At 36.3% G+C, this 24,968-nt stretch overlaps 1 protein-coding gene across 1 annotated transcript in view; it reads right to left on the bottom strand.

The window, feature by feature from the left end:
• CPNE8 (copine 8) overlaps positions 1-24,968 on the bottom strand; it is a 181,491-nt gene that overhangs the window by 135,243 nt on the left and 21,280 nt on the right. Inside the window, exons 2-3 of the mRNA XM_084877878.1 lie at positions 18,945-18,985; positions 15,298-15,344 (exon numbers count right to left, since the gene is read on the bottom strand). Coding sequence (XP_084734004.1) covers positions 15,298-15,344; positions 18,945-18,985 — 88 coding nt within the window. The remainder of the gene's footprint in view (positions 1-15,297; positions 15,345-18,944; positions 18,986-24,968) is intronic.

The following is a 24,968-nucleotide window of genomic DNA, read 5'->3' as shown; positions in this document are numbered from 1 at the left end:
TATGTGGGCACTAGCCCGGAGAACTCTAGTGGTCCGTGGACCACCGGCTGGCGACCAATTGTACACAATACAGTGATTAGCCATGTTTGGGGGTAAATTTTTTTTATACTGTATTATACACTTCAATCACTTGGTTTTGTTTTGTTTTCATTCTTATGGTACCCTAGACAGCCAACACGGAATCTATGCTTCTTACACATTTTAAACTAGTACATTGCATTTTTATTCAGGAAAAAAATAAGTTTCTCCAACTTAGGGGAAGTGAAAACAAGAAATAAAACTCCACATCTAGTCTTCCTTCCTTTCCTTTCAATGTGAAGGAAGGCCACCAGGCTCAGCATCCTAAGATCAAGCAGAAATATGAATTTTCTATCTCTCTTTTGTATAAGGCTCACATTCTTACCCTCCTATTGTCATGGAATTCTAATGAGGGAATTTGAACCTCTGGTTCTGAACAGCATTATGCATGCTGTCTTATCAGAGAAGCAACTTTTATTCAAGTTCAAAGAAAAACTATCCTTTTAATAGGAATAAAAGAACTGTGCTAATCCACTAAAAAGTGAAGGTCATGAGCTTACATAAATTTTGATAATGAAATGATGGTACAAAATACCAAGGACAAAGGATTTACTATGGCTATTGCTAATTATCCAAATAAGAACTAGTTTGCAGAGACTTATGTACTGGACAATGTTTTTAAATCATGGGCAAATATCATATAGACAAACCATAAGCAAGGTAACTAATTCAATATTTCCAAAATACTGAGCATTTACTCTGAACAATAACAATGATGACAGCCACTATTGATTACTTACTTGGTTCTAAGCACTTTTCACATATTATTTTAAATTTTTGTCATAACCCTGAATAGTGAGTAATACTTATCCCACTTTAAAGATTACAGAATTCAAGCAGAGGGTCCCAGCCTAAGTCACTGTGGCTACTAAGTCTACATTCTCTCTAGGTCTAAGGAGAACAGGCTACCTGAAAAGCTTCCACAATGAGCTTATCCGTGGTTCTCACTTTCAGGGAATGGGAACAAGAAAGTGTACCTAACAGCCCCAGGCAGGCAGTGCAGAGGTCAAGGGTGTGAATCTGAACCAGAGAGAGCCTGAGCCCTCCCAGCCTTCCTACTGTCTGAGGGCAAAATGGATTCCAGAGCATCAAATGGGCAAATACTACTACACAATAGTCTCAAAGAGACACTCAGCCAGCATTCATATTCCCCAGCGCCCAAATCCTTCTTGTGGATTTCAACCCATACCCACACGCCCTGGTAAGAAGATTACAGTTCCCAAGGGTAAACCCCACTGAATTGCAAGCCAGTGATTCCCAAGGACCACGGAACCATTACAATTCCACAAGCCTGTTTCTTAGGGAACATTGGCTTGTCAGCAATATGTGTGTTCTCCTATCTCAAGTGAAGATTAATATGTAGCAATTAAATTTTTAGCTAATCTCCTATAAATTATTAACATATATTACCATATGCCTCTCTCACATAGCCCTGAAATTGCTTTTGATGATATCACCAATAAATAACCTTCATATGGCTAGATCCAGTGGTCACTTTTGGAAACTCCTCCCACTAGACTGCTCAGCAGCATTTGACCCAGCTGTCCACTCTTTCCTTTCTGAAGCTTTTTGACATCACACTACCCTGTTTTCCCCCTCTTAGATTCTCAGTGCAATCTCTCCTTGTCAAAGCACAGTTCTTGGACTTCATCTCTCTTTCTTTTCTCTTCAGTTAGGTTACTTTAAAAAAAAAAAAAAAAACATATTTTATTGATTTCTTACAGAGAGTAAGGGAAAGAGAGAGTTAGAAACATCGATGAGAGAGAAATATCAATCAGCTGCCTCCTGCACACTCCCTACTGGGGGTGTGCCTGCAACCAAGGTATATGCTCTTGACCAGAATCAAACCTGGGACCTTTCAGTCTGCAGGCTGACGCTCTATCCACTGAGCCAAACCTGTATTGGCAATTAAGTTATTTTATCTGCTCCACTGACTTTAAATCCCATCTATGTGATGATAACTTCCAAATGTGTATCATTATCCCAGACTCAATGAATATAGGATTATGCATACAACTGTCTTCTCAACTTACACATTCAGCTGTTGTACAGGCCCTTCAGAATTATCAACTAAACTTTAATGTATATTTTAAACCACAACCACCACTCCAATTCTGGTTCTTACCAAATCTACCCTTTGTCAATAAATGACACCACTATCTACTTGATTTCACAGATAAATGGGAGTTATCCTCCTCAACGCCTCCTCATCACTATCTCAGAAATGGTCAATTCCAACTCTAAAACACATCTTCGAGCTATTCTCTCCATAGCTCCTGTCATTAGATTAACTCAAGCTTGCATCTTTCCCATAATCACTTCAAAGTCCTCCTTACTCACATCTCTCTTTATTCTTGTTCTCTCTCAAACTCATCCTCCATATAACATCCAGAATAATCTTCTAAAAAAATGAAAACACAGAAATGTAATTTCATCACTCTGAAGTCTTTATTGGTATATTATGGTACTTAAAATAAATATTTTCTTTTGTCTACAGAGCCTAGATCCATCTACCTCTTGACCTTCAGAATCATGGGTCAGTATCCCCTCTTTCTCTTTGCCCCAGCCAGCTGGTCTTCTTTTAGGTCCCCTTGCACACCAAATCCTTTCCATCTTATGGCCTCTGCACCTGCTCTTTCTTCTTCCTAGGATTCTCTTAACCCCACTCTTGCATTGCTGACTTTTTTTTCATCCTTTAAGCCTCTGTTTAGATGTCAAGTTGGTCCCTACCTCTAAACTTATTCTGCTTATGGAACCTGGTATTTTTTTCTTCCATAAAACTTATACTTTGGAATTACAGTTTTATTTGTTTGCTTGTTTTATATTTCCCTCACCAAACAATTGAGCTCCATGAAGACACAGGACGTACATATATTTGACTTACACCTATACAAAATTGAACAAATGATTAACTAAAGAAAATATGCAACCTATTGTTCAGAGAAAAAATATCAATGTATTGTATATCAATTTTTTATTAAAATATAAGTTTACTAGATGCATGAAGATTGGTGCCAGAATGGACCTTCCTTTCCCTGGATGTCAGCACCACTTTCACTCTGGCCGGAGCCACCTTTCCACCTTCCTATGCTGCTCAGAGGCCCAGAGCAACCCAGGCAGCGTGGCAGCTGCTTATGCAAATTAATTGCCATATTTCTTGGGTTAATTTGCATACTCACTCCTGATTGGCTGTGGGCATCACAAAAGTATGGCCAATTAGCATATTTGTCTATTATTATGTAAGCTATGTATACAGATAAAAAAGAGAAGGTATACTAAAATATAGATATTACCTTCTAATTATTTTTATTATGTATTTCTGGTTTTTCCTAATGTCTTAAAATTAATATGTTTTACTTTTAAAATCAGAAACATAAACCTTTTAAGTACTACTCCTATTCCTCATACATTATGATTAGTTCAGCTCATGGGAAATATGTTGGTTCCTTCCCAGAGGCTGTAATTATATTAGCTACCCACCAAGTGATTAATCTTTATGACTTGAAATAAAATTTGTCTTAGCTAATGTCTTATATTACTAAATAAAACTTTTCTAATTGCTAGAAAAATATAGTTATATACAATGCTATGCAGTTCCAAGGGGGATTAGAATTTTGAAGAAAGACAATTATCAATAATATTTATTATGGTACATAGCTAAAAACAGCTATATTTGAAAGAATTATAATTTATATCCTCAAAAGCCTTTTCTGAATATCAATAATACTGGATTGTCAGAAGTACCTACAAACCTGATTATAATAATCTCTGGCACAACGACCTTATCCAAATATGTGGACAGTCAAGCACTTTTACATAATTGTACAGTATTGTTTCATCATCTCACACAATTCAAAAAAATTGTTAGATGTTCTTTTGCTCACCAAGAGTGAAAGTTTTCAGTCATTTGAAAACAAAAGTATGTAAACTGTTACTTTTGATAGAACACAAAACATTGTTTCTTATAAAACTTTTGAGTATAAAATAAAAAACAATTCACAATCAAGACTTTGAAAGTTTTCCTTTGTTTTATGCTTGAGCTAATCGGATAAATACGTACTTTTCCAATTTAAGAACAAATCTTGCAGAAAATGATGAAATAGAAATATTCCTGATTTGTAAATGAACTAATTGTTAGTCTGTTTCAGAGGAGCAGTACTGGAAAGAACATTCATCTATTTATGGCACTAAGCAGATGAACTCTTGTTTTGAGAAAAATGTTCAGAAATGTTTAATATATTGTGAAAACCCAGAACAACCACCCGGTATCATATTCATTTTTCAACTAAAGTAAAAATGATGAAGTTAAAATGTCACCTGGACCAGCACACATCTTTAATTCAGTTGTTATATTACAACTAAATCTTAATAGTGATGATAGAGAGGACAGTTGTCAGAGATTAGACTAGAGTATTAGATAACCTGAGTAGTGCAGACATACTATTAAGATAAATTCAATAAAAAGAATCTCAGTATAAGTCTATCCATATTTAACCTGCTTAGAAGATACCAAGTGGAAGCACAGGTACAAGTGTATGAACACAAACTCAAAACTGAAGATTTACATTCTTATACAATTCCTATTGAATGTTAACACCAGGATTACCAGAGAATCCATGGACCTTTTCTTCTAAGAAAAAGAGATAAAGTTTTGTCATGTAACTCATTATCCAAACCTTTTTTTTTTGGGGGGGCGGGGGGGGAGAGAATAAAAATTAATAATCTTAAATTCAATTATAAGAATTCAAGAGGAAGGAACACTTCCAAGCTCATTCTATGAAGCCAGCATTACCCTAATTCCAAAACCAGACAAAGACAACACAAAGAAGGAGCATTACAGGTCAAAATCCCTCATGAACATGAATGCCAAAATCCTCAACAAAATTCTAGCAAATTGGATCCAGCATTAAGATCATACACCATGACCAAGTAGCATTTATCCCAAGTAGCAATTTATACATCACATAAACAAATTAAGACATAAAAATCAGTCATATCAATTGATTCAGAAAAAGCATTTGATAAAAATCCAACACCCTTTCTTGATAAAAACCCTCAGCAAAGTGGGAATAGAGGGTTCATACCTCAACATCATAAAAGGCTTATGACAAACCTACAGCCAACATCATATTCAATGGACAAAAATTAAAACCATTTCCCCTAAGAAGAACAAGACAGGGATGTCCACTTTTACCACTCCTGTTTGACATAGTACTGAAAGTGCTAGCTATAGCAATTAGACAAGAAAAAGAAATAAAAGGTATCAAAATTGGAAAAGAAGACATAAAGTTGTCATTATTCACAAATGATATGATACTGTACATAGAAAACCCTAAATACGCCATCAAAAAATTATTAGACTTAATAAATGAATTTGGCAAGGTAGCAGGATACAAAATTAATGCCAAGAAATCTATGGTATTTTAATACACCAATAGTGAATTTACAGAAAGAGAGATTAAAAAACAATTCCATTTACCATTACACCAAAAAAATTAAGATATCTAGGAGTAAACTTAACTAAGGAGGCAAAAGACATGTGCTGGGAAAACTACAGGATACAGAAAAAAGAGATAGAGGAAGACATAAACAGATGGGAGAACATACCGTGTTCATGGATTGGTAGAATCAACATCATTAAAATGCCTATCCTACCCAAAGCAATCTATAGATTCAATGCACTCACCATTAAAATATCAACAGCATTATTTTACAGACCTAGAATGAACTCTCCAAAAATTCATCTGGAATAAAAATAAATTAATTAATTAATAAACGACCCCAAATAGCTGTAGCGATCCTGAGAAAGAAGAACAAAGTAGAAGGGATCTCAATCAAGCTGTATAATAAGACACTGTTCTCAAAACAGCCTTGTACTGGCACAAGAACACATATAGACTAATGGAATAGAATACAGAACCCAGAAATTGACCCAAACCACTATGCTCAATTAATATTTGACAAAGGAGGCAAGAGAAATACAATGGAGTCAAGACAGTCTCTTTAATAAATGGTGTTGAGAAAATTGGACAGATATCTGCAAAAAAATGAAACTAGACAACCAACTTACACCATACACAAAAATAAACTCAAAATAAATAAAGGACTTAAACATAAGACGGGAAACTAGAAAAATCGAATCCACAGGCAGCAAAATCTCAGCATATGCTGAAGCAATACAGTATCTTCACCAATACAGCTCCTAGGGCAATGGAAACTAAAGAGAATAAACGAATGAGACTACATAAAAATAAAAAGCTTCTGCACAGCAAAATAAACCATCAACAAAACAATAAGAAAGCCCACTGCATGGTAGAACATATTGGCCAATGTTATCTCCAATAAGAGTTTAATCTCCAACACTTACAGGGAACTCATACAACTTAATAAAAGGAAGATAAATCACCAAATCAAAAAATTGGCTAATGGCCCTAAATAGATACTTTTTGAAAGAGGACATACAGAAGGCCAAGAGATATATGAAAACATGCTCAAAATCACAATCATCCAAGAGATGCAAATCAAAATGACAATGAGATATCTCACACCTGTCAGAATGGCTATCACCAACAAATCAACAAATGGCAAATGCTGGCAAAGATGCAGACTGCTGTAGCCACTATGGAGAACAGTATGGAATTTCCTTAGAAACTAAAAATGGAACTCCCATTTGACCCAGTTGGTCCCACTTCTAGGAATATATCCCAAGAAACTAGAAACACCAATTAGAAAGGATATATGCATCCCTGTACTCATAGCAGCACAGTTTATCATAGCTAAGATTTGGAAACAGCATAAGTGTCCTTCAGCAAGATAAGTGGATTAAAAACCTAAGGTACATCTACACAATGGAATATTACTCTGCTGTGAAAAGGAAGGAACTCCTACCATTTACAACAGTGTGGATGGAACTGGAGAGCATTATGCTAAGCAAATAAGTCAGTTGGAGAAAGATAAATATCACATGATCTCACTCATTTGTAGAATATAATGACCAACATAAACTGATGAACAAAAACAGATCCAGAGACAGAGAAGCATCGATCAGACCCTCAAACCTCAGTGGGAAGGCAGGGGTAAAGGGGAGAGATCAACCAAAAGACTTGTGCGCATGCATATAAGCATAACCAATGGACACAGACACCAGGGGGTGAGGGCATGAGTGGGAGAGTGGGGGGCAATGGGGGAGATAAGGACATATATGTATACCTTAATCAATAAATAAAATATAAAAAAAAGGAAGAAGGCAAGTATAAAATCTGAAGGCTTTATCCAGATCTTACATTATTATAGGCCAATGTCGCTAATAGAAGTAGATGTATATGTACATACACACACACACAGGGAGGGAGGGAGAGAAGGAGGGAGGAAGAAAGGGAGGAAGGGAGGGAGGGAAGGAGAGAGAGAGAATGAGAAGTGACTTCCTTCTAACATTCTTGGTTAAGACAGAGCATCTCACATACGGGATTATTTTCACTTTTTAGGATCTTCTATTTTTAGGAATGAACCTGAATTATTAACCATCAAAAAAAGATACCTTAATCATGTCACTGTAATTGTTATACATAAAATATAGAAAGGACTAAACTCCATCAATTTTTTAAATTAGATTATTTAATGTTAAAACCTTATTTAAAACATTTTAACATTAAATATACTTTTAAAATATTTTAAATATACTGCTTTTACCAGGACTTTGCTTGCTGTTAATCCTGTGATTAGTGACATGTTTTAACATTAATAAAAAGGGTGAGGGGGAGAAAATGGACTCAATTTATCCATTAGGTTCTTACTGGTGATTATAAGTTAATTTTATCATAGATCTGTTAGCTTATCATTTATGTGACTCAAAATATTTTAAATAAATTGGGCAGATTATTATTTTAATTGTTTTAAGTTAAATTCGATTGCTCAATTATTTTAAATTAGATTATTTTATTTAGATGGATATCTAAATTCTATTGAAAACAAACTTTCCAAATATCACACCAACCCTGTTATTTCTGAGCATTTAAAAGCAATTCTTCACACATACACAATAAAGGTTGTTGACTGACAATTATTAAAAAGTAGGCAATAATATATTTAAAATATTCAAAACTACATTTCATAAATTTCTCAGAAATTCTCCCAATTAATCATTCCTATAATTTGTCCTAACTTAGTGTCTCGCCAGATACAAAAGTAAACCCATTCTGGAAAAATATAAAATCGACCAAAGCCTCAAGTTATCTCTAATTTGTGCTATTCAATATTCAGTGATTATTACAAATTTGTCAATTATATCTTAATAAAATTGGAGGAAAATCTAAAATAAAATAAAAAATTTCAAGACCAATCTACAGCACTTTGTCCAAGACTAGCATGGCAGACATGGAAATATAAATGAGTGTGCATAATAATTTCCTTAAGGACACACAATGTATTTTTGCTAAAACAGTAACGCCTTAAGACTGACTATGCACGCCATAAGATATATTAGTTTTACAAAGTTCTTTCAACCACATGCTGCCCAACTGTGCTTGCAAGGAAACATCAAGTGTCTTCTGCTACAATCCCGTCGATCAGTCACAGTGGAGAAGTCATGCTACCTACAGTGAGAACTCTTCAAGTGTCTGATGTAATATGATCCATAGAGAGCAAACACATGCTCAGCAGCACAGTATGGTTTAAATGTTGTTTTAAAAAAGAGACAGGAAAACCTAACCAAGCAAAAATATTCACTTGTTCTGCAACAGGACCCGCAGTACTTTAACACAGTGCTGCCCAAAGACTAGGGGGCACTTCCTCTTTCCTATGTCAATAACTTGAGATATTTCACTATCATGGTTCCATAGAACAAAAAGGAGAAAATGAATATTCCTTAAGTTCTAAGAAGTAAATAGAATGTTTTCAACAGATGCTATAATTCAAATTCCAAAATATGCTGTTAAAGTTATGATAAAAAGCAACACAGCCCAGCTGGCAGAGCTCAGTGGTTAAGCATTGACCTATGAACCAGTAGGTCAAGGTTCAATTCCTGGTCAGGGCGCATGCCCAGGTTGAGGGCTCCATCCCCAGCAGGGCTGTAGAGGAGGCAGCCGATCAATGATACTCTCTCATCATCGATGTTTTTATCTCTCTCTCCCTCTCTCCCTCTCCCTCTCTGAATAAAAGGATAAAAAGCAGCACAACAATCATTTGGTTCTCAAAACTAAGTAACATCCCACATAAATGTCCTTACACGAAAACTGTGACCTTTGTACCAAAATGGTTCTGAAGGGATTCTTCCAACTCATAAATTCTGAAACCAGTGTGTGCCTGTGTTTGAGGCTATCATCAAATTTATCCTTTCAACAAATAGTAACTGAGCACCTTCTAAGATTAAAACCCTATTCCAAATGCAGGAGCACGGGAGCTTGACCTTTCGGGAGCACTGAGTTAAGAAGCGAAGGTAAGATGTAAAAGAAAATGTTGTTTGTTGAATGATATACAGTAGAAGGTGACAAGGACCTGAAGGAAGATACAGAAGTTATGGAATTTCAAAGGTGCAAGGAGGAAATTCTAGTTGTAAAGGTAAGAAAAGACCAATAGGTAAAGTAACGTTTAAACTGAGCTATGAAGAATTGTCTCATCCTTTCGGGAGATGGTGTTTATATATCATAGAGATATTGTTCAGTATGGAGATGAGTGAGTGTGACAATAGCTCATTGTCAATGGAATGAAGCAGAGAGTGTCTATGACCATCAGCACATGGCAGTAGATTTGCCTTCAAACTATAATCACTGTGGGTTGCAAACTTACTTCGGCTTTCTTTCTTTCATCACATACTAACTTAGGAAATCTGGAACCAACTCTATAGTTATGCATGTTTAAAAGTAATTCACAAAATAGATTACTAATGGATAACTAATATTTAATGCAAAGGAGTTAATTGCAACATTTTCAGAAGCTCTCGAAGTAAAGTGTGCATCCTTAGGGATGTTACTTTGCTATTTCCACTTGCCACTAAGAGGTTTTCCTATTTTCATAATTTATGGCACTTAAGTATTATTTCTAGCTCCAAAATCACTATGAACTAAAATATAATTTTTGTTTTAAAAGATCCATTACTTTGAGAGCTTTTGATAATTCACAATCATTAAGTAGAATTTCCTGATGATATGTGGATAATTCTAATAGTGTCAGATATAATTTTAAAATTGGAGATTTCAGCTATAGAATAAATTAAAATAATATTTCTATCACTTTATTTGAAGTATTTGTTTCAACATATGTTAGGTTCCTTTTTATTTTTCATTCCTTTTTAATATCTAAAAGTAATTCATCCCAGAACATAAAATCATGTGGATAGTTACTACATATTTTTCAAGAATACATTTAAATTCAAATACAAACACATCTCTATTATTGATATAGCGCTGACACCTAAATCAGTAACTTAATTGCATAAACATACTGATGTTCCTGATAAAATTCTCCAACAATATTGCATGCTCCTTGAGGTAGAAATATTGTCTATTTTAAAATTTTACACATCACTACAGCTGAGAGCCACCCAATAAATACAGGTTAAATTGATAAATGGGCAGGTATATTTAAAATTATTAATCAAGCATCTATAATATCATTTTATTTGTCTAATTCCAAATATCCTGAGAATAATTATCAAGGCTGTTCAAACCAGTCCTTCACACTTGGGCATATGAATTATCTTAAGCTGAAAGCAATCGAGACCTTGTGGACTCAAGAGAAACCTCTCCCTTAAAGAATTTAAATAAGGGCCCCTACCCATAAAAAGAATTACCACCAGTAATAAGTTTTTATGACCTGTCTATAGGACAGGGCAAACTTTTTATTTTAATATATTTTACTGATTTTTTTTACAGAGAGGAAGGGAGAGGGATGGAGAGCTAGAAACATCAATGAGAGAGAAACATCCATCTCCTGCACACCCCCTACTGGGGATGTGCCTGCAACCAAGGTACATGCCCTTGACTGAAATTGAACCAGGGACCCTTCAGTCCACAGGCAGGTGCTCTACCCAATGAGCCAAAGCGGTTAGGGCAAACTTTTAATTATTGACCAGGTGTGCTTCTTATCATCCTGCAATGACCTTCCTCACCTCTGAAGCCCTAAGTTGCTTTACCTCATCCTTAGCTCAGAATGCCACATATACCTCATTTTACCTTTGTGTAGCTGAACCCCTGGTATGTTGGGTCTGTAGCTCTCCCATGCATGTGGTGTTCCCATATGTACATCTGTAATTAAATTTGAACATTTTCTTTTGTCAATCTGCCTCCTCTCTATTTGATTATTAGACCAATCAGAAGAAGTCAGAAGGGTGGAGGAAAGTCCCCCCACCCCCAACCCACTTCCCTACACACACACTTTATTGTACTGGTTTTTGCTATTATATTTTTAAATAATGTACAATACTTAAAAGATACTTGGGTGGGCTGATGTGTACCCACCATAAAGTCATAGACTTGGCAGGAAATTAGAGCTAATCAAGTGCAACTTCTTACTTGGTGAATCAGTCTACCACCTGCCTGAATGCAAGACAACCACCAGAATCCCAGGGTACCATTCTAAAAACCCATTCTACTGTGGGATACTCTCAACGTGACAAATGTCTTCTTCACCGTGGACTACATAAATGAGAGAGAAACATGTAGAAAGATGTAGTCTTTGTCCTTCCATCCTTTGGGCCAAATTTTTTCTTTGCCTTTTTGTTTGTTTGTTTCAATGTCAAGTAAGTATAGCCCCATTTCTAAATGAAAATAAAAATTTGAGGGTAATTATTATGACTATTCTATTCAGAGTCTTTGTATTTTTCAGGTTAAACATTCATTCATTGATATAACATAGCTTCCACACCTTTCTTCAAGATGGTACCCCTCCTTAAATACACATTTGGCATTTGAATGGCTGAAAAAGAACACTCTAGATCTGCTCCCGCCAAAGCAAAATGCAATCGTGTTTGATTCAATGACATGAAATTGCCAACACAACCATTTTTGACCTACAAAAATGACAATTCCATATAGCTCCACATAATAGCATTATCTTCCTTGATGTAAGGACTGCACATCCATTAATGAATCCTCAGATTGCATTAGCTTTTTAGCAGCTGTATAACATCACAGCTTTATATTAGGTTTGAGGCCAAGTAAATCCCTTAGGTCATTTTCCCATCAACTTGTGCAATGAATTTTACGGAATTTATAATGCAAGAATTTACTTACCTGCCACTTACTGGTTTTATTATGCTTATGAAAATTTTTTGAGCTCTTAGAGTTCCAATGTATCCGAAATAATATAGTGCTTACTATATGCCAGACACGTAGTCATTATGAGTGGTTCACATTTCTTCCTCAGAGTAACCACATGAGCTAGAATCATTATCTTGTTCCCCACATTACAGAGGGGGAACAGAGACACTGAGAGGACAGGTGCGCTCCCTTAATCGCTCTATTACACTGGCGCTCAAAATAAGGAAACTCTCTTCCTCAAGCGGTTTGGGATAATTGAATTATATACATAGCATATTTCACTTTTCCATCTCTTTCCTTATTGAACACGTTCAATTAGCTGCTAAATGCCAGAGATTGTAGCTGCAAAATGCTTGTCTCTTGCACCTGGCATTTCCTTTCCATTCTTGCAGGTCATTTTCTAGTTTTTAATACTTTTAATTCTTTAGCAAGTCTGCCTATTGAAATTGCCTCTTGACTGGTATTCCCCATATTGTCCATCTGCCTTCCATCACTCTATATGATTCTGTGTCCAATTTCTGGTCACCGTCTCAATTTCTACTTTGTTTTTATAACCCCATTTAAGTATTATTGCCTCTTACTAGTACTTTCTATTCCTTCAAAGAGAAAAAACAAACAGGTAAAATATCGTTTCCTGTTTTTATTTTTATTTATTTATTTTGTCCCATCACCATGTATCCCCCATAGACTCTCTTCCACCTCCCCCCAAACCAGTCACCAGGCTATTGTTTGTAAGTAAACCATTTTCCCTTAAATAGTAGGCCTCCCTCTCCTATTGTCTTTTCTTCAAAGTCAAACCTAACAGACTAAGTATAAAGCTCCAAAGATCAATTTATAGAATGTCCTTCCATTAATAAAACCAAAATATAAAGGTTGGGATAAGAAAAGGGTTCTGGAAAGCAAGGTGGTCGAATAGCAGAGGCACTGAAGCCAGATGGCCTGGGTGGAAATCTCTTCTCTGTCTTTTAACACTGGGTAATACTGGTCAAATCACTTAAGCTTCCTGTGCTTCCGTTTCCTTGGGGGTAAAATAAGGATGAAAATAGTATCTACCCCTCAGGGCTGTTGTGCAAATTAAATTAGTCAATATATCTAAAGCGCTTACAACATCGGTCATTATTATCACAAAAGACTTTGTAAATCAAGTTAGAAGTCTGTATCTCATTGTTTAAGCATCAGATCATTAAGTATGTGCTTTGGTCCAGATGCCCATTCCTGTACCTATGGGTCTTATCTCAGCTCCTTTATTGGCCCCTCAAGTAAAGCTATTTTCTAAGCACTCCTGGTAAATGCTCAGCCCTATCTAACCTGACCTATGGTCAGTCAGCAGTTCCACCGCATGGTCCCAGACCTTTGAGAAAATGAACTGCATAGCCAATCACAAAAGAAAAGCATATCCCTCAGGAAAATAATCAAAGGAATAACTAGAGCAACAAGAGAGAGGGAGATAGACTCGTAAGAAAACCCAAGGTAACATGGGTCTAAATAAAAAAGATGACTTATCTGAGATTTTTTTTTTTTTTATAAAAAAGAATTCATAACACTCAATAACCGATTAAATGTGGAGGTGTAGGAAAAAAGTCAAGGATGGCTGCAAAAATTGCAGCTGGATATTTTGGCTGGTGATGTTATCAGCTACATTTGGAGGAGAGAAGAAGCAAGCCTGGTGAGCTGACACTTGTATATGTAGAGTTTGGCATAAATATTGAACAACCAGAAGCAATTAGATAAGAGAAACTGGTGCTCAGTATCCCACCTACCCATTATCAGTAGAGACACTTTATTTTAATTGGTTTGTTCTCTCAGTTTCAAGGATACTGTGTTTCCCCGAAAATAAGACATCCTCCAAAAATAAGACCTAGTGCATGGAAAGATAAGACATCCCCTGAAAATAAGACCTAGCACAACTTTGGGAGAAAAAAATTAATATAAGACACTGCCTTATTTTCGGGGAAACAGGATAGATTATAACGATCTATGCTTGCCCTCTCTCTCACGATTGAGACACATGGGTAAAATGGCTGGCCGCAAAGCAATCTGTGGCAACAAATAGCACGGATCTCACCAGGGAAATCTCACCAGAAACTGTAACCTCATTAAAACAACGCACTAAATTCCTGGGGTAACCAGCAGCTACAAGCAGACGGAAAAGCCTTTCATTTGAACATGCTCCCCTCCCCTCCAGCATCCATGCTTTCATCGGAACCTAGACATACCTTAGAAAGCAAATGGACTAAAACAGAAATGCTGCCTCCTTGCTTTTGCTCTACTAAACAAAGTATATTTGTATTAGGAAACTGAGTTTCTACTTTATTTTCAAATAATAAGTTACTAAATGGCAATAAACAGATGATAGTTGATATCACACACACACACACACACACACACACACACACCCGCACACTTAAACCCCTCCCAACTTTAAAATGGTATTTTAGGAAATCAGCAGTTGACCTATAAAAGTAAGACCGGTTAACGTAAGTATTGTAACACATTAAATTTACTTTTGACTGAGAAAAATACAAGTTTCAAGACTAGAATATTCCACAGGAAAGTCATAAATGAGCCAAATATTCAGGATTATTAAAAATAAAACACAGGGGGAGATAATAGATCAACCGAAGGACTTGTATACATGCATATAAGTACAACCAATGGACATAAAACTCTGGGAGGGAGGGGATCTGTGGGAGGGAGGGAGGGGGGCAAAAAAAAATCAATAAAATATGTAAAAATAAATAAATAAATAAATAAATAAATAAAATAAAAAGAAAAGGTAAAAAAATAATAAAATAAAATAAAATAAAAATAAAACACAACAGTTACTTTCACAAAATGAAGTAGAAATTCAAATCTTTGGGTTTAAAAAGACTTGAAACAACTAAAAACAGGAAAGTATCACCCTCAAATGTAACTTATAACCTGTCTTCCAACACAGTGATTTTAAAAAATGTTTAATTCTTACCTCTCTCCATTCTTTGTTTCCAACTCCTTGTGTATATAAGACACAAACTACAAAAGATGAAAAATATACATATGTCATTTATAAAAATCAGGTATGCATGCATAATTTATGTTTCAACTGTCCAAAAACAACACTAAAATTAATTCCTAATTCCCAGCCCTCCTCTTGCCAGAAAATTGCTAATAAATCATTAAATGGCTGATTAAAAAAAAAAAGAAAAAAGAAAAAACTATATCAGATCTCTAGAACTTAATTATATTTAGAGCTTGGCACATAAAAAATATAATGGCAATTTACTAATGTCTCTATATTGGCTACAGATGTAGATAACTTTTAAAACTATGGTTTAACAGTTTAAAACATTTCAGTATACTACTAGACATAAATCAGAAGTTTTTCCTAAATACCTACTGTACTCAAAGCCATCACAGGAAAGACAACCTTGAATAAATTATACACTATTTAATTTTTGCTACTCCCATCCTCAATAGTGTCGTACCTATTTTATTGTGCTTTGTGGATATTGCATATTTATTTTTTACAATAAAAGGTTTGTGACAACCCTGTGAGTTAATTGGTACCATTTCTTCAACAGCATTTGCTCACTTAGTGCCTCTGTGTCACATTTAGGTAATTCTCTCAATATTGCAAATATTTTCATTATTGTTATTTTGATTTTAGTGATCTGTGATCAGTGATCTTTGATGATACTATTATAATTGTTCTGGGGTGCCAATGTAAGATGGCAAACTTAATTAATAAATGTTTGTTCTGACTGTTCCACCTACCAGTCCTTCCCAGCCTTTCTTCCTTTCCTTGGACCTCCCTCTTCCCTGAGACACAACTACAGTGAAGTTAGGCCAATTGGTAACCATGCAATGGCCCCTCAATATTCAAGTGAAAAAAAAGTTGTATGACTCTCACTTTAATCAAAAGCTAAAAATGATTAAGCTGAGTGAGGAAGATCTGTCAAAAGCCAAGATAGGCTCTAAGCCTCTTGTGCAGTTAGCCAAGTTGTAAATGCAAAAGGAAAAGTTATTGAAGGAAATTAAAAGTGCTATTCCAGTGAACACACAAATGAGAAAAAGCAAAACATCCTTATTGCTGAGTTGGAGAAAGTTGTAGTGGTTTGGTCAGATCAAATCAGCCACATCGTTCCCTTAAGCCAAAGCCTCATCACTCCAGTTCGCTGAAGGCTGAGGGCGATGAGGAAGCTGCAGAAGAAAAGTCTGAAGCTAGCAGAGCTTGATTCATGAGGTTTCAGGAAAGAAAAGGAATGCCTGGCTTCAAGGTTTCAAAAGACAGACTAGTTCTCTCGTTAGGGGCTAAAGCAGCAGGTGATTTAAAAGTAAAGCCAATGCTCATTTACCATTTGGGAAATCCTAGGGCCCTTAGGAATTATGCTAATCTACAACAAAACCTAGATGACAGCACATCTGGTTACAACATGATTTACTGAATATTTTAAGTCCACTGTTGAGACCTACTGCTCAGACAAGAAAAGATTCCTTTCAAAATATTACTGCTCATCCACACTCCATGTAGTCATCCAAGAGCTCTGCTGGAGATAGAAGATGAGTGGTTCTTGTTTTCATGCCTGCTAACACAACAGTCATTTTCAGCCACGGATCAAGGAGTAATGTCAACTTTCAGGTCTTATTATTTAAGAAATATAGTTCATAAGGCGAGAGCTGCCATAGATAGTGATTCCTCTGTTGCATCTGGGTGAAACAAATGGAAATACTCCTGAGAATTATTCACCATCTAGATGCCATTAAGAACTTTTCTGATTCATGGGGCAAGGGCAAAATATCAACATGAACAGGAGTTTAGAAGAAGCTGACTCCAGTGGATGATGCTGAGGAGTCCGTGACCTCAGCAGAGGAAGTGACTGCAGATGGGGTGGAAATAGCCAAAGGCCTGGCATCAGAAGTGCCGTCTGAAGATGTGACTGATTGCTGTGATTGCATTATAAAACTTTAACAGATGAGGAGTTGCTTCTCATGGATGAGCAAAGAAAGTGGTTTCTGGAGATGGAATTTACCCCTACTTAAGATACAGTGAGGTCTGGTAAAATGGCAACACAGGATTTAGAATATTACATAAACATGCTGATCAAGCAGCATCAAGGCTTGAAAGGATTGACTTCAATTTTTTTAAATATATTTTATTGATTTCCCACAGAGAAGAAGAGAGAGGGATAGAGAGCTAGAAACATCTATGAGAGAGAAACATCGACCAGCTGTCTCCTGCACACCCCACAACCAATGTACATGCCCTTGACTGGAATCGAACCTGGGACCTTCCAGTCCGCAGACTTATGCTCTATCTGCTGAGCCAAACCGGTTTCGGTTGACTTTAATTTTTAAAGAAGTTCTAGTATGGGTAAATGCTATCAAATAGTACTGTATGCTACAGAGAAATTGTTCATGAAGAGTCAACTGATGTGCCAAGCTTCTTTGTTGTCTTATGTTAAGAAATTCCCACAGCCATCCCAACCTTTACCAACTACCACCCTGATCAGTCAGTAGCCATCAACTTCAAGGCAAGACCCTCCAGCAGCCAAAAAATTACTTCTCACTGAAACCTCAAATAATGGCTAACATTTGTTAATATATTATTTTTTAATTAAGATGTGTATACTTTTAGACATAATACTATTGCACACTTAATAGACTACATCATAGTGTAAACATAACCTTTTATATGCACTGGGATACAAAAAAAAATCTGTGTGACTTTATAGAGATACTCGTTTTATTGTGGTGGCCTGAAACTGAACCATCCAAGGTGTATTTCCAAGGTAAGCCATACTTGTAAACAGGTAAGAAATCCTGTCAACCATAAAGAGAGGTTTCAAATAGGAGATTAGGGTTTGGGGTAAAGATTAAGGGATTAAAAAATAAGTCCCACTTACCTGTCAAATGAGCTACAGAAAATTTTAATACCCTCAAATTATAATGCCATTTCCCAATGACTACCTTAAGAATTTATCTAACATCTGACAAAACCTTTATCCTATAATTAAGCCACATTTTTTTTTTCATGCTTTTGTAGAGATGGAGAGCTGTTGGATATCAACTTCTAAATAATACACAATTTGTACTAACTGATTTATACATTAATTTGGCTGTTTTCTAATTCAAACTATTTTTTATTTTATTTTACAAATGATCTCTGATGTTCAAAATCTCTATTTAGGAATAAAAAAAATTCAGATCATACAAGATGTTATATATTTCATGTAGTTATATATGCCTTATACACTGCTTTCATTTACAAAAAAAGAAAAAGAAAAGAGTATTACTCTGTGACTAAAACACTTAAAGTCATGGCCCATACGATTATTACTATTTTCAAATATGATTTCTGCCATATGGCCATAGCATGAGACTGCAATTCAAAGGTGAACTGTCCTGCATTGGAGTTATCTGCACTTCCATCCTATTCTCAAAAAGCTGAGCAACGCCCTCTTTAGGTAGAGTACTGCCCAGGGAGATGAACACACTGGGCTTGAGTTCATTCCCCTTCTTTCTTTCCAGGCTTTAAAACAAATATTTAAACAGAAATGATGAGCTCCATACAATTTTTGCAAAATCAAAAAGTAAAATAAGTAGACTATCAAAAGCAAGTAAACAGATACTTACTTGGATCAGATTTAGAAAATGTGTCTCTGTCAAGAAGATTTCTGTTGAATAAAAAAAAAAAATGTTAGATGAATATGAGGCCAAAATATTTATCCTATTTAATAAAAAAGTAATATGCAAATTGACCATCACTTCAACACACAAGATGGCCATGCCCATGTGGTCAAAAATGGTTGCCCCATGTGGCACAAGATGGCTGCCACAAGATGGCCTGCAGGGGAGGGCATTTGGGAGGGACCAGGCCTGCAAGGGAGGACAGTTTTGGGAGCAGGGGGGACCCAGGCATGCAGGGGAGAGCAGTTTGAGGGGTACCAGGCCAGCAGGGGAGGACATGTTAGGGGTGACTGAGTCAGCAAGGAATGGCAGTTGGGAGGGACCGGGCTTGCAAGAAGGACAGTTTGGGGGGGGGGGGGGGGGGCGCTGCAGGGAAGGAGAGGACAATTGGAAGGGACTAGGCCTATAGAGGAGAGCAGTTAGGAGAAACCAGGCCTACAAGGGAGAGCAGTTAGGGGAAACCAGGCCATCAGGGGAGGGCCATTAGGGGTGACTGGGCCAGCAGGGAATGGCAGTTGAGAGGGCTCGGGCCTGCAAAAACGACATTTGGGGAGGGAGGAACCAGGCCTGCAGGGGAAGGCAGTTGGAGAGAATCATGCCAGAAGGGGAAGACAGTTGGGGGGGACCAGGCCTACAGGGCAGAACAGTTAAGGGAAACAAGGCAGGCAGGGGAGGGCAGTTAGGGGAGAACAGGCCAGCAGGGGAGGGCATTTGGGGGCAATTGGGCCAGTAGGGGAGCAGTTAGGCATCTATCAGGCTGTCAGGGGAGTAGTTAGAGACTGATCAGGCTGGCAGGCAGAAGCGGTTAGGGGCAATTAGGCAGGCAGGCAGGTGAGTGGTTGGGAGCCAGCAGTCTAGGATCGGGCCTAAAAGGGCAGTCATAAATCCCTTGAGTGGTCCCAGATTGGGTTCAGGGTGGGCTGAAGGACACACACATAACCTCATGTACGAATTTCATGCACCGGGCATCTAGTATAAATATATAAATATACATATACATATACAAATAATGCATATATATTGTATGTGATATATTATAGATGTATATAGAGTACACACACAGAACCAAATAAAAACTCGCCACAGACCTGCCTGTATTTATTCAAAAAACATCACTGGAGTTTGGGAAGCCAGGGGGGTTTATTTGTTCAGCCTTGCACTGCAGTTAGCTGATAACAAGACTTGCCACAGTCTAAGATGAAAATCCTTTGACAGAATTAACTTTTAGATTTCCTTTTATTCCTTTATTAATGAGTACACAGATACTCAAAAATGTTTCCTGAATTGAACTGTGAGTTGTTGCTAATGCAGAAGTGTTTGGGATTCAGAGCCTGTGATCACATTAGTCCCTGGCATTAGAAGGCAACAGTGAAGCACCATATACTGACATGCCTGCCATCAAGCCTGATGAGCTTCATGTTGCTATTATAGTTTGGGTATTTAAGATGCGTATGCACAGAACTTGCTTGAAGATTCTTCTCAGGAGAGGAAATGATTAAAAAGGTAGACAAGGCCATTACTAGAATGTATTTATTCTATTCTTTACAGATATTTCTACCTTTACAACAATAAAAATGGGTAATCAGAAAATGTCGATGCCTGGATTTCTCTGGTATTGGAATATCCTCTTAAATTCAATGACTAGTAATTTAGCCCTTTCCCCTATGCTTATAATAAAGAATATAAAAAAGTTAAGTTCACAATGCTCTGATTAATAAGGCAGATAATTATTTTTTAAAAATCTAAAACTAATTTTTTCTAAAAAGTCATCATTTGAAGCTATAACCTTGTCTAAAAAACTTGGCCATCCAAAATGATGACTTGAAGATTCTAAAAGTTAAATTTGTACTCCATACTCATCCTTCATTAATTAGTAATAACTTATAATACATAAATTATATTTCCATACTTAATATTTATAAGAATCCCATGTTGAAGCTGTCTTATTCCTCCACAAGGACTGTTACTTGTGTGCATTTATCTGTCTGTCCTTGGTATTTGAAAGGTTTCCTTGTTTTCATATCAATTTTATATTCTTTTAGTTATTTATATTCCTAGAAAGAAAATATCAGCCATATCTATATTTGGAATTAAATTAGATTCAAAGATCACTAGTCAGAAATCAAATTAAAATAATCTTTCTGTCCCCTAAAAGCAGACACCATGACTCAGCAATGGTTGGTAAACAGTAAATTAAAACATTTCCAATTGAGAAATTACTGTGATATATTTACAAAAAGTAGTTCTCCACTTATAGAGAAATTCTCCAGCCCTTCCTGTGTTTTCCAGTTTTTGCTAATTAAGTATCCTTAAAAAAATGTAATTCAGCTTTCTTTCACAGTTCATATATATCAAGGAGAGATGACAGAGGAAAACATGGCAGAGTAGTCGGGACTCAAAACCCATATTATATGCTTATTTAAAAGAAAATAATTTGATTTTGATCACAAATATGAAATAATGGGTTTCTAGCAACAAAAAGATAAATAGTCTTAATCAGAGACTTTACTGGTCAATTGTTTCTTCCAGACATATGATCCATAAAACATAATGGTAAAGTCAAAAACAAAGAAACAAAAAACCTTAAATCTTTTATATGAAGAGAAATAAAATTCTTCATAACGTAGTCCCTGAAATGTACAATTTAAATTTCCCATTGTTATCTGTTGATAAATTTTATCTATTCTTTAGTTATATGAATGTAATAGGATCTCTGACTATATTTAATTTCCAAAGACTACTTACCCAAACATATACAACTTGAAAAGTTTGGGAAAGACAAGTATTCTTAAATAATATATATATAGTGCAAAATGCCAGTGATTGTCAAAATATGTCATCCAGGTTGGATTTATAAAAGGAATACAAGATCTTTACCTTCCCAAATTCTATTAGAAACAAAGCACATTCACACTAAGCAAAATGAGTTAGGTATTGCTGCAAAGACCGTTTCATCAGAAAACAAAGTATGCTGAGGCTCAGAGACTGAGTAAATGAATAAGAGCACACAGCCCAGGACGGGATAATCCAATGCAGCCAATGCCTTCTGAATCCGATTGCCCTGTTCTTTACAAAATGCTACACAGTCTGGAGAAATCCAGAAGAAACAACTTATTTTCCTGTGAATGTCAGAAATGTAGTAGGACTCCAAAATATAACTATTGGTTGAGTTACTGGAGTGTAAAATAAAATACATTCTAGTTCATGGACTGATCTGAAGAGAGAGGGTGCCTACAGAATGAAGAGAAAGAACAAGGGTGGCCAAACCTAACTGTTTTCAATAGAAAAATATTGTTGTTTTCCATATGAGGCACTTTAAAAAAAATAGCACTTGCATGTGCATGCACACATGCATACACACACACACACACACACACACACACACACACACACTCTCTCTCTCTCTCTCTCTATCAGCTTTTACAGAGGGAGATTACTCCTTCCCTCCAGTGGGGTGTCATCTGCTTGAGCTAGGATGCCTATAGCTTTATGCCTATAATTTTATAACATGATGTCAGACTTCACTAAGTGAAAAATCCTGACTGTGTCTTCCTAGCTATAAAACTAAATTCAGCCAAAACAAAGAAGAGAACAAATTCCTGAAAAGAAATTATGAAAAAATATATATATACAGTGTACAAGTTAGAAGATTTACCTGAAGAAATTTACAGTGTATGAGTTTGAAAACTATGATCTGTGAATTGGATTGTTCTCATAACCGCTTACCCTCCAATTCCAATTAAAATGACTGGACTGTGGGCTTCAACAAGTTCAACTGAACTAGCTAAGGCTCCATCAATTACACTCTAACCTGCATGAAGAAATACTCTGTCAATGGAAAAGGCGTGTTTTGTATGAAGCCTGAAATAGGAGTAGATAAGCAAGAATTTAGTAACATCTCTCTAGGACTAGCCAGGAGAAAGGCTTCCCAGAAGTCCCACCTTTCCTGTCATGCTCAGAGGTCTCAGTCCCTTATGACAGAGACCGATGCACCACACCATCCTCCCTGAGGACAACAGTCAGTTAGCTCATCCAATCCCCTTCCTGCTCTGATTTTATGCTCAAGTCACCTTTCAATTTTAAAAGAGTTTCTCATACAGTTATTAGCACAGAACTGTGCTAAGTGGCCAACAATGAATATGATAGTTGTCTTGACAGTTCCATTTTCATTCTCAACTGGCATTCCAAGACGCACACTGAGCAGCCAGTTTGCCTCTTAAAATGATATCTCAGGTTGTCTTCCTCTACCTGGAAGTTGGCAGTTCTCTTTAAACTTCAGTGCAATTCTGCAAGTAATTTTCAAACAAATACTCTAGGCCTAAGGTCTAACTAAGCACTTTCGAAGACACAATTAATATTAAAGACAAGGTCCCTTATTTCAAGAAACATAGATTTTACTAGGAAGACAAACTCACAGAAATAATTAAATAGCAATACTGGATGATATATAAGAAAACAGTTTATTATGAGAAGAAGGAACAATAACCTAAAAGCAAATGCAAATTGATTCAGATACAACTTTAAAAAAATTGGTACAATAGTTAACTCTTATTCCAACCAAGATCAAACATTTTATGGGTATGTCTATATGATTAAAATAATTTAAACAGGGACCTAGCTCAAGTAGCCTTTTCTCCTATATTTAGATATATATAATGAGGCTTTATTGGTAGAAAATTAAAACATCTAATTCTTATATAAAATGACCATAACAACATGGTCTATTAAGGTAAACATGATTTGTCAGTTAAACTAAAGTTTCAGGCCTGCTGCTAACTCCTCCCTACTTAGCAAATGACATCGCCTAATAAATATCATTCTTTGATAATGTGGTTAAGTATAGAAGTTTTTAAAAATGCTTTAAGCAGAAAGCAAATATCACTATGCTAACAGATGCAATTTAAAAAACAAAATTTACTTGGTATATATTATGAATCTTAAACTGAATAATTTCAGATGAAAGGCAATCCTATTACTTGTGACCTTTTAAAGTGCTAATTCAACAAAACCTACAATATACTTGTCTTAGGGAATAAGTCCCCAAATTGCAGGTATGAACTGAGTTCCAGAAAGCAAGCTCAGACAACATGTAAAGGGCCTACGGCTACACCTGGGTGGAATAGTCCTATTTATTCTTTTAATAAGAAAAAAAGACATAGGTTATAAATAGAGCCAAACACAAAAATGTCCTATTTAATATTCCACAGGAGCAAAAACATAGCCTATAAATAGAATCAAAATACACTTAATCACTTTACAAACACTGTCCAGCATAAATGTCCCCCCTTGTGAACAGAGAACCACACCTCTGCACCATACAATTTCCCCTGAAAATTGTTCTGTATCTATGAGCAAAATGATTCCGGGTTAAATCAAAATTTAGGACATGATTAGGGGGCTTTTGTTTACATGGTATTCAGGGTGGTCTCAGGACAATGACTACCCGCAAGGTGTTGACCAAGTCTCACTTGGCAACCGTGGAACCTAGCACAGGCTTACACATGAGCAAGGGCTCAACAGGCACCCACTGAATGAATGAACGGGTTTCAGTATCCAAGCAAAAGCATCAGCTTTTCACACGTGAGATGCAGTGACATGTATGATTAGGAAGGCGGCACTTAGAGCCTTTGCCCTAATAAGTAACCCATTAACCGAGAATCCCTGAGCGTGGCTGCTTTCCTGTGAATGAAAACAAGCCCCGTGTCACTGAGCGACCTGCCCTGGGCCCTTTCTTTGGGCTTTATATTGTTTATGGATTGGAATTTGGGAGTTCTTGGGGGGCAGGGAGGGGTATGCATTTTTAAATACACATACACACAAAATGATTTTCAGGGATGTGTGTGTTTTGCTTTTTTAATAAAAACAATGACATCAAAACTTTTTTTAATGAACGGAAAGGAAAATGATCAAATCTGAAAGTGGTTTGAATGCAAAACTTAACCCCCTCATTCAGACTGTGTACAGGCAAAA

This window comes from Pipistrellus hanaki (assembly GCF_964339955.1).
Source record: "Pipistrellus hanaki genome assembly, chromosome: 3".
NCBI lineage: Eukaryota > Metazoa > Chordata > Mammalia > Chiroptera > Vespertilionidae > Pipistrellus > Pipistrellus hanaki.
Note: the sequence above shows the minus strand (reverse complement) of the source record. Positions and strands in the feature narration are given on the sequence as shown.